The sequence below is a fragment of the Protopterus annectens genome, chromosome 4.part0 (genome assembly GCF_019279795.1).
Source record: "Protopterus annectens isolate FY-2018-M chromosome 4.part0, PAN1.0, whole genome shotgun sequence".
NCBI lineage: Eukaryota > Metazoa > Chordata > Ceratodontiformes > Protopteridae > Protopterus > Protopterus annectens.
Genome location: NC_056733.1, coordinates 114,886,585 through 114,898,450, shown reverse-complemented (window position 1 = coordinate 114,898,450; position 11,866 = coordinate 114,886,585). Strand labels below are relative to the sequence as shown.

Sequence of the window (11,866 nt, the reverse complement as noted above, 5' to 3'; positions counted from 1 at the left end):
ATTGGACACAATACCCCACTCGGGCATCATAGATAAGCTATCCAGCTTAAATATAAACCCCTATGTCACAAGATGGGTCGCAAACTGGCTCAAAGACAGAACCCACTGAGTGAGAGTTGCTGGAGCCATGTCAGACTCGAAACCGGTCACAAGTGGCGTCCCACAGGGTTCTGTCCTGGACCACTCTTGTTCGGTATATACTTTTCCGAGGTACAGGCAAACGTGGGAGGACTATGGCTCACCAAGTTCATGAGCGACTGCAAACTGGGCGCCATAATCAACTCTCCAGCTGACACAAACATCCTTCAAAAAGGTCTCACAGAGACATATAACTGGTGCCAGTGCCATGGTTTAAAGCTAAATGCCAAAAAATGTATAGTCATACCCTTTCGCAAAAACAATGTGCCCACAAATTACCACATAGGCGGAAACCCATTAAGTAGAGAGAAAGTTATTAGGGACCTGGAGACCCAAGTTGATAGCAATCTCTCCTTTGAAAACCACATTGCCAAAGTGGTTAGAAAGACCTTCTACATAGCCCACCTCATCATGATGGGTTTCACATCTAGATCAAGAGAGGTAATCGTGCCCCTTTATTCATCCCTCATCTGGCCCATCATAGAATACAATGCCCTTTTTGGGATGTACCTTACCCGACACCTGCAGCAATTAGAAAGACCCCAAAAGTATCTCACCAAGAGGATCAAGGGTCTCAAACAGATGCCATATGCTGCTCGGTTAAAAAAACTCCAGCTCTACTCAGTTGCATACCGCCTACTTCGAGGCGATCTATGCCTGACATACAAAGCTATGTCAAATCCAGAATTAATGGACATGCTCCACCTCAGTAAATCTAAATCCCTTAGAGCCACACGCTCGAGGGACTTGAACCTCAGCACAGAAATAAATAGAACTTGCTGGAGGAACAGGTTCATAACCCAGAGGCCCCCTTCGCTCTGGAATAGAATTAAGTTCATGTGAGGCAGAGCACCTCACTGAATCTCTTCAAGAAGAATCTCGATAAGTGGATGGAGGATCGTAGGTTTGTCCCAGGGATTACTCCCGTGTCACTATTAGACAGAGGCACAGTAAACTAAACCTTAAAAAGGGCACAGTATACTCAAATCAAGGGGTGGCGTAAGCCATGCAGAATCGGGCTAGGCTTATAATTGCCCCAGGGCAGATAGCCTAGTATGAACCTATATAGATATATATGTGTGTGTGTGTGTGTGTGTATATATATATATATATATATATATGAGTATATATATATATATATATATATATATATATATATATATATATATATATGTATATATATATATATATATATGTATATAAATGTGTGTATACATGTATGTGTGTGCATATATATGCATATGTATATATATATATATATATATATATATGTGTGTGTGTGTATATATATATATATATATACATATATATATATATATATATATATATACATATATATATATATATATATATGTGTGTGTATACATATATATGTGTGTGTGTGTGTATACATATATATGTATATATATATATGTGTGTGTATACATATTTTCTTGGGTGGCTAAAGCCAGGGTACATTTTTTGGCTAGGCTTTTATGGGCCCTAGGGCCGATAGCCTTGTACCTACCTATGAACCTATGTATATATATATATATATATATATATATATATATATTTATATATATATATATATATATATATATGTAGTCTGGGTAGGCAGTAGATTCTGCAGCAATCTTAAAGTACTGAGCAAAGAGATTCTCAGCAGGAGGAGAACAGGGTTTCAGTTTTAGTAGACTAATGTATGATTTAGAGATATGATGGAGATTAACAGCAGGAATCTCAGGGCTAGTAGAGTTTTGTGGTTAATTAAATAATTGGGAACAGCTAGTAATAAAAGAGGCTATGCTGTTGATAAAGAATGTGTTAAATTAAGTGTGGATTTCTGAGGGGGATAAGTCTGGATAATAGTTTGCTTGGGAAGGAGAGCCAGGTTGAAGAATTTTCTTAATTGAGCTTCAGAATTTCTTTGTATTTTTTTTCTTTTAGATTATCTTACGGGTCTGTGTAATAAGCATGTCTAGATAAATTTGCTTCTTGGTGAGGTTACATAACTGTTTACTGTTTGTATAGATATATTGTTTCAGGGGTCTTTTCTTTGTGCAGTTGTTTCCATGCTTTGTCATGTATTTGAATGAGAATTCTAGTTGAATGAGTCAGCCAGAGGGTTTGATCAGTTTTTGCTCTTATTTCTGGTTGGGGCAAGTATATTTAAAATATTTATAAATATGTTGTTGACTTTAATGGCTTTATCTAGGGTTAGGGCTTTGAGTGGAGACCAGTTAAAGGATTTTAGTAAATTATTGAGTGTGTGATTATGAAAGTTGGATTTTGTATATTTATATATTGATTTTTTTTTTTTTTAGCTAGTGGATGATTTCTCTTTTGGTGAATATAGGGTGATGGTCATTAAGAGATATGGCTAGTACACCAGCATTAGCATACTTACTGGGGTCAGAAACAAGTATCCAATCGAGGATATAATTTTTATTATTTTATTTGTCAAGTTGAGTAGGAGAAATTAGCTATTTGAACCCATACAGTGTTGACTAGTAGTTGTGGTGTTATCACCGATAACCAGTCAGTATTAACTTTGCCTAAGGTAATAGTCTCAGTAGTAACATTTATGGTTATCCATCAAATAATTTATTCTGTTAAGCTAATATTACCTGATGGTATGTAGAGGGCACGTATAACATAACTCTTGTTACGTTTGCTAACGTTGGGAAGAGCAAGAATTTGTTCTGCATTTTTGAAAGGTTGTTATATTAGCTTCGAGGGGTACGAAAGTGTGGGCAGTTATATATATAATTACAATGCCTCCCCCTTTTTTGTGTAGTCGGTCAAAATCAAATTATATTGTAGCCAGCTGATATAATTTCAGAGTCTTTTATATGGGGTTTTAGATATGTTTTGGTAATGACAGTAATATCTAGTGAGTATTGAAGAAACCATGCTTGTAGGCCTGCAAATTTGTTTAGAGTACTAAGATTGTTAATGGAGATGAGGATAAATTTTTCCGGTGTTGTGCAGGAGTTAGGGACAGATAAGGATGGAATGGATAAGTCAAAGTGGGTTGAGGTGAATGTCACCACCAAGAATGATTTTAGAGAACGGCAGATTGGAATTAGTAATGAAGTTTATGAATGTATTCCAGGCTATGTCAAACTTAACTGGATGGTTAGATGTTTTTTATTTGAGAAGGTAAATAGGTTAGCTATTAAATAAATTTGAAGACATAGGTATGAAGGAGGATTTAGCATGAATTCAGTACAGTGGCTGGTAGTGTGTGTGAGAGGATAAAGTGCGAGCATACCATTACAGGTAGTAAGGGCGCATAAAATGAATAGTAGAGATGTGAAGATGCACACGTATAATATGGTAGAGCGGACTGTGGAATAATTGAGGAGATTACAGTTGAATGAAAAGGAAAAGATGTTAAAGGAGAAGAGAGGAAGTTAAGAGGAGGTGGGCAATGAGTGGCATTGGTTTGCTGGAGATTCTGAACAGTGTGATTCCTTATTATGGGAATGGAGAAAGGTAATATTTTAATAGTGTAATCAGAGAAATGCTGAATAAACCATGGTACACCAGGGTGAAGTTGTGAAGTAGAGGAAGTATTAGGAAGATAATTAAGTGTGTAATGTGTATGATAAAGGGTTTGTGGGTATTTTGTTTTTGAGTCAGCATTCTGAAAGGAAGGGTAATATTGAAGGATTTCCTGAGGAAGAAAACATGAATATTGTAAATTCGGTAAAAGAAGTCTGGAGGTATAGTCTGTAATGTTATATCAAAAGGGAATAGTAAATTGAAGGAGTTGTAGAGAAGACGAAGTGTGGAGGTATGGTGACACAGGATTGCAAAGCGTTTCGGTGAATGCCATTAGATAATGAGGTAGTAGCAGGAATTGTTTAGGTTAGTAGGAATAAGGAAGGGGGAGGGGACATGAACAGCTTAAATTTAGATAAGGAAGAGGTGTTTGGGAATTTGGGGTAGGGTTGGGCAATATAGTGGGTTGGCACTCCTCACAGATGGAAGTATTAGCCCAAGAAAAAATATCAATGACAGTGCAGGTAAAGGAATGTTTAAACAGCAGTGTGAGTTCTTTGCTAATACAGTGAGAGTAACTCAACAGGATAGTGGAGCAGAGAAATTTTTAAAAAGTTACTCATGGTTCCGGAAGCCATACTTTAAAGCCAGGACTAGCTGCTCATGGGTAAGAAGGCCATACATATCGAGACATAATGACTTTAAGAAGCTTGAAGTACATTAACACTTGAAGTGACCTTTTCCTGTAGCGATAGCTGCAAGCTCAGTGGTACAGATGGTTTTACAAGCTTATGTATTGGCCCCCCAAATGCGTCAGTCTATATGTTGTCTGAACTGAAAAAATATTTTTTGCAAGATGCAAATCCTCCCAGTAGAAGAAAAATAATTTTATGCAGAATGATGCAGAAATCCAGGGAAACCGCTTACTTTTAGTACTGAGTGGATGGGGCAATATCTTGCAAGCCTGATAGTACCCAGAGGTGGTGATTTTCTGTTGTAAAATGACCCATTCCTGTCCATTTCATTTCGATTCTCAAGATGTCAGTGTTTGATCTTCTGATCGCATTCTTAACCACAACAAATTTTCCTTGGTTGATAATTCTTAAGTTCCAAGTTCCAGTAGTTTATAGTTCTTTACTGCATCAAACTTTCATATCTGAACACCTCAGTCGATGGAGATTTTCACCTTTAATCCACCTGTGTCGTAACCTCAAACACTTCTCTTATTTGTCCCCATGTATTGTTCCGGACATCTTCAAGCCTGAGGATCTAATCTCCCAAGTGTCAAGTGTGTCATTTCTCTATCTGCTTTTGTCCATGAAATTTTCTTGGCATTAATGCTGGAGTCCATTGCCATTATCTTCACCATTGGACCATATTTGATGTCGGCTCTGCCATAACCTGCCCATCTTGGATTGACATGTACGGTATAGTTAAAAACTTCACCGAGATGCACAAGCCCATTCACCACAAGAAGGTAATTGTCCAGAAAGGAGCAGTCATTACTGTCCTCTTTGTACTGCTTTAACAGTCTTAACTACTGTGCATAGTGCCTGCATTTCTTCTCTTTCCTGGATACAGAATTGTTGTAGGCCATGTGTTTTTTTCCATCTCTTCCTCTGCCTCTTCACTGGTCTGCTTAACTGTTTGGTGGTGGTGACCTTCATTCGCACTCCATATGTGGCTTCATGCAGATAGGCTCTCTAACATGATGAGTAGCATTATACCACTTTTGTAGTTCATTTGTTTAGTTGCTGTGATTGTTGATCACAACTCTGTTACCCTACATCTCATTGAAGGAGCGATTTTTTTTATACATAGTTATGACTTGCAAAGCAATAAAAAATGCACATGTTGAATGCTGGAGCTGCACATTCTTATTTGTAGCTTCACGGCTGTTGAATTGTTCAGAGAATCAGTTTATACTGATTGTATCCACTTAATTCAAACTAGCTTTGGAGTAACAGAATCATGCAATCATTTTTGTTAGAATTTGCTACTAATTGATTGTCAGAAATGCAGAGTTGTTTTTATTAAGTTGTTTTGCAGGCCGATCTGGTTCTTTTTTTGAGTAGAAATGCGTCATCCGTATACATAGCTATATTCTGATCTGGTAGTGCCAAGACTTTTTTACTGAACAGAAGAAGCAGACTATATATACCTCAGTATCCTGGGGGGGGGGGGGGGTTGTCTGCTACAAAAGTGAAGTGCTGGCTTCCAAGATGTGAGAGCCTGAAACATCATTAAGATCTGTCAATTGGGTAGGTGCTGAACCATGCACTTGGGCCTTACCTGAAATGTGTACATTTGAGTTTTATTGTCACCTTATCGTGATCGACAGTCTCCGTATCCTTTAGTTTTTGGATCCACAGAAGTAACACCTGTCATTAAACCACCTTCTGTCTCTATATTTATTTGTATGGATGATGTGTCTAATCCATTTGACAACTGTAGATGTATTGAATCGATGTCTAAAGCTGTATTGTAAACTTGTGTGATTTCAGATTTTCTTTTTTTTTCTTGATTTTTGGGAATCATGTTTCCTTAGTGATTTGATTGAATGGGCTGTTCATGACCCAGGCATTTTTCTATTATGTGATGCATCACATCATGGATGGCATATGCCAGTGTGTAGTGCATGCCCCTGAGCTTGGGAGATTTTTTGGAACAGTTATGATTTTGTATGGGAGAGAGGATGAATAATTGTAGATCTCTCATTGAGAGCGGCGTTTATCTTGTAGATCACTGGATATAATAAAAATGGTTTGTTTGTTTCCTGTAAGTGTATGCATCTCATAAGAAGGCTTTAGTTTGATTCGGACACAGAATCAAGTTCATTGGCAATGACCATATAACTAAAGCAGGCATACTGCGGTTTGTACATACACCAGTTTAGATATTTTTTTTTAAAGTAGGCACTGCAATGTAGGGTTATCCTTTTTGAAAGATTCACTCCAGTGGCCTCTTTTGAAGGTATATGTAGTGGTTATGTATATCACAACTGCCTTTCTATTCAAAACACAAAGAAGTCGGAGTAATTTTTGCTGCCTATACTCCAGAGCTGGTAGATACTTGATTTTTCTTTTCAGCAAGTTATGTTCACATTTTTTGTGGGATGCATAACATTTTACATGTATAAAAACCTCTCCTAGGTGCACTGTCTAGCCCCACTGTCAGACAAGTGACTACTTCTCCTGCCTACTTTTTTGACAGTGGAGATTTACTTAGTTTGTAACTTTAACAAATGTTGCAAGCCATCTATCTTTCTATCTATATACTTGTCTGTCCATCCTTTGTTGGCTGGGTTAGTTCCAGTACGTTAGTGGCCTCTTTTTAGGGGAACTCCAAGATGCAGTTTCTACTGCTAGGGGATGTTTTGGCCAGTGCAACAGGGAACTTCCCCACCTCTTTTTCAGTAGTTGCCATAGGATCTTTTGCATCCACCTGAGGTACCACCAGCTCAAGCATATAGGATCTCAATTTAATGTCTTATCTGAAGGGACTTACTAATGAGACTGAGCTATATAGAGCCTGACAGTTTTTTGTGGACTAAAACACAGATTCATCAGTAGAGGTCTCTGATGTCAAGACATTGCCTTTGTCCCAAGAGATGATTATGACTGCTTAAGATGCAGGGGACAAAGCCCCTGTATGAAGGGTGTTGGGGAGTGTTGATCTTAGATATGTTTTCTGTTTTGTATAAGGCCACACTGAGCAGTTTGTGTTTGTTTGACATGGCTGTTGATAAGGCTCTTTTTGACTAATTTGCCTGTGAGTTGATTTATACTGTCTATCTTGAGAAAGGTTTCAGATTTCATCCTGTTTTCTGTTCTCTTTGCACCTGAGGACTGCCCATAGATTTTTGGGTTTTTATTGTGCTTTGTTTGGGCGTGTGTCTTACAAGTGTTGCCCGTTCCAAGATAACGCCAGAAAATGAATTTAGTTAAAATTTTAATGCAAGCATTGGTTTCTTTCATCTCATTATAGTACTTTGATTTATTTTATTTTGAAAAATCTTATAGCGTTGGATAGCATCACCATCCTGTCTACCTTTCCAGTTCACCATTATAGAATATGGTACCTCAGAATGTATATAAAACATTTTTTGTCCTTAATGCCTGTGAGTTAGTTGTACAAAACTGCTTACCCTTTGAATTGCTGAGACTTTCAGTGCCAAGCCCAGAATTATGCAGACTAAATAAATGAAAATACAGACTTACATATACTAAGTTTGAGACTTGTCATTTGTAATAATGTTCCCTTTTGTCTGAGGTGTGGCACTGTCAGAATTGATGTACATAGATAAGGGTCTAGTTCACAATATCAAATTTTTAAAACATCTTCTGCTTATGGTTGAGACCAAATGATCATTTTAAAAAGTTGAACTGTTATATTGAGATTGTGGTACAGTGGGGATTGAGTAATTTGCCCTTTTCCCCATTGTAGTGTGATCTCGGAGTTGGTATATATAATTAGCAGTGGATGTGAGGTGTGCAAGGGGGCTGGGCTGCCAAAAACACTTTTTGCTGTGTGCTTGTTTTTCGACTTGTTAAAACATCAGTCATATGGTATTGACCATAAGAAGTAGTACGACAGTACATATAGAAATATGTATAGATACAGATACATGTACGTGTGTGTATGAATGTGTGTGTATATATATATATATATATATATATATATATATATATATATATATATATATATATATGTATGTATTTGTATGCGTCTCTGTCATATATACACACACACACACACACACACACACGTAGGGTTAAAGAGGGGGAGTGCTTGCTACATGGGAAAAAAAAACTTTAAAGAATAAAAATGGTGTTTGATGTTCACTCTTTTGTATTTTCAAATCCCCCCCCCCCCCAAGCCATTTTTGGATGTGGCACTGGGAGCCTCAGGATCATTTTCAAAAATGTTCTGCTAGTTTCCTTATTTGATTTTGCTGTTTCAGTCCATGTATTTGTTCTTATTGTGGTATTATCAAACTATATATTTGAAAATGAAACTCTAAAAGTCCTGGTTTTAATACATGAAATTTAGTTTTTGGAAATACTGACATATACTTTTATTGTTTGTTGTTAGGAAGGAGTTTGCTTGTTCAGGTAAATTCTTCTATTTGAAAGAAGTGTGCTGGAATGACCCAACTGGAATGTTTCGTAGATACAAACAACTTGTAAGAGAGGAAGGAACTGTCCAGGAGCCTCACCTTCTTGCTCCGTTTTATTCACAGTGGGATGATTTAAAGCCACTGTTTATGCAGGTTTGTATAATTGCTGTGCATGTGCTTAGAGCAGCATGTGGTTACTTCTAGAAATAACGCTGAAGGTAATGAATATTCCATACTAAGATTACATTTTAAGGACGGTTAAATGTCCACAGTTCAGAACTTTGAGAAGTCGTATGACCAGTCATCTTTGCATACACATTAACATGTATAATGAGGGTCATGTTATTCTGACATTGTTTGATTGCGTATTTATAACTTGGTTTGATTATGCCAGAATGGTGAAGTTCTGCTGAATAAATAGAACCATGGAGCCAAGTCCTCAGTACGTTGACTACTGAAACTGAAGTGCCTGGCTACTCCTTTTTGTTTGCATTTCATAGACTACATTTTTTAACTAACGTGTATGCATGCTTTGTATTCAGTCGTTTCGTAATTATTTCTGTGAGCTTTAACAGTTTGTTAGAAGTATATGCACCATATTTTCTGCATCTCTGTTTCATCTGTGTTGTGCAAGTAGGACTTGCGCAACTGTACTCTCTCCTGGTATAAGGGGCTACTGATCAGTAAAGTTGAGCTGAAAGGGAGGTTCACAGGGTATTATGGGAAAGCTTGCAGGAGCTCAAGACACTAGAGCACTTGCAGATGTCCGAATTGGATCCTAGGAAACAACTCTGTATCCCATCTGTTGTATCAGATGGATTTGAATGAAATAGATCTAGTCTTTTGTACGTACTTAACTTCCATTTTTCTTCTTCCTCAAGTTTCAAATCCTTTGACTCTTGACATTAGGATTTCCAGTACTCTCAAAGTTCATCTCAGGTGATTATTGCATGCACCAGACTTGATCATACCCAGCCTTCTCCTAATCCCTTTTCCTCTAGTTGGGTTTTGCCATGGATACTTCTGTCCTAGAGTGGGAGGGGGGAGCATTGTCAAAGCTAGATGATCCAAAATGGTTCCAGTTATAGTCTAGTTTGTACATAATTTTTGTGGAGGTAAAAGCTGTTGCTTCCACACTTTTCAGGACTCTGGTGTGATGGCTGTCCACACTAACGACATGGCAGTGGTTTGATGCATTAAACATTGGAAAATTCACTCTTATCCCCCCTTGTGAAGTGCATGAGGGTTTGAGAATGAGCTTTATCAATCAACCACTTTCTGATTCCAAATCACAGATGTCTGTCAACACTGAAACTCTTTCATTGCTGGGAGAAACCGTGCGGTAGTCTGCCTGCATCTATAACTAGCATGAACTGCACCATCATCTTTTCCTTGATCTTGTCTGTGGGCAGTGTCCCAGAGATGTCCTTATCTAGAAATTTCCCTTAGTATTTCTGTGTTGTTTTTCTCTCTCTCCTCTCATTCTAGTGTTTAGTTAGAAAATCATTAAAAGTTCAGTCTCTCTGTCATAGCCCTATTTTGGCCTTGTGTGGTTCTCCTTACCTGATATGCTGTAGAAGCATCTTCTGCAGCCCTTTAGGACATACATACATATATTTTAGACATGGGCAGTAATGCCCTTCTAGCCTGCAAATATACTAAAACATTTTTTTCCATAATCAGTGTCCACGTTGTTAAAAATATCTAAGCTAGTGCTTGCTTTAATGTAATTTGTTAGTCGATTCCATGCATCAGCTACACACTGAGTACCAATTAGTACACCTCTTATTTCCATATAATTTTCTAGGTAGGTTGTCTGATGATTCTTTGCTGATTTTTGACTACATTCCCAGTAGTTGTTGTCTCTAAATGCCCTGTACACCTGAGTAAGGTCTCATCTTAAATGTCTGTATGCGATACTGCACAGGTTCAGATACTTTAATCTCTCATAATGACTTAAATTTTCACATCTGTAAATGTTCTTGGTATAATTCTGCTGTACTCTTTCCAGTTTACTTACGCTTGCTTTCTTATAAGGTTTCCATATTGTTATTATTCAACCAGGTTTGGGTCTAATGTAACTAACAGTAATTTCCTAGACTTTGTAAGTATTTTATACAACCTTTAGTTCTGTAGCTGTCATTAACCAATTGGTTGATATGAATGCAAAAACCTCGATTGATATGAATACAAAAAACTCAAAGCAGGATCTACCTATATGTTGACATATACCCAGTTCCTTAAATTAATCTGCAGATTAAATGTCAGTTTTTCATCTCCTCCTCACATATGGGTTCTGGATCTGATCCATCGGATCTGACTCGGCCATTACTAAGCTTGTGGCAACTAAAAAAAAGCTCTTGGATGCCTTCACTTGCCCACAGTGCATCTCTCTCCCTGTTACCTTAGATCTTGGTCATCGCTTCACGAAGACATGGTCCAACCATCTAGTTCTTGGATTGTCAGGTTATTTTTATAAGATTTTTCTGTCTAATTCTTACTGTTCCTTATTTACATTTAGTCCTTTCTATCTTCACTTTGTCTCTGAAATCCATTCTTCTGCTGTAACCGCTCTTTTATGAGGTTACTTTCACTTCTCTCCCTTTTTCTTGCCAGTAACAGTTTTTTGTAGGTTACTCCCCTCCCCTATTACTGTTAGTGGTATTCTTAACAACTATTGTTAGTAATTTTCTCCTTTTCCCCCCTTTCTGTCCAAAAAAAAAAAATTCTATTTTTTCCCTTTGTGTTCTTTGGTGGTGGTAGTAGTGCATGCATGTGTGTTTTTTCTCTTTTTCTCCACATCTTTGTTGTTGGCTTCATGGCAGAGAAACGGGATAAGCCAGCAGGATTAAAGAATGCACTAAGTTCAGCCATAAAAATTCCTTTTAGTGAATCGTACTCCTTGTGTGTTTACTGTTTAGAACCTCCTCACTTACATAAAGTGTGTGCCAGTTGTCATTCTTTCAACCATAGAGCTTTGGTTGAAAGAAAAAATAAGCTAGTTCTAAGGGGAGTGCTACCATCCGCTGTCAAAGAGGCTATTTCTGGTAGTCAGCACAAGTATTTGACCCCCAAATTGAAATCTGTTCATTCGAGCCCTGCTTTCTTTCCTGTCTTCAA

General features: G+C 37.6%; 1 protein-coding gene across 1 annotated transcript in view; it reads left to right on the top strand.

Moving 5' to 3' along the window:
* LOC122799218 overlaps positions 1 to 11,866 on the top strand; it is a 1,108,404-nt gene that overhangs the window by 121,681 nt on the left and 974,857 nt on the right. The window contains exon 3 of the mRNA XM_044068137.1: positions 8,722 to 8,899. Within this exon, the coding sequence (XP_043924072.1) occupies positions 8,722 to 8,899 (178 nt within the window). The remainder of the gene's footprint in view (positions 1 to 8,721; positions 8,900 to 11,866) is intronic.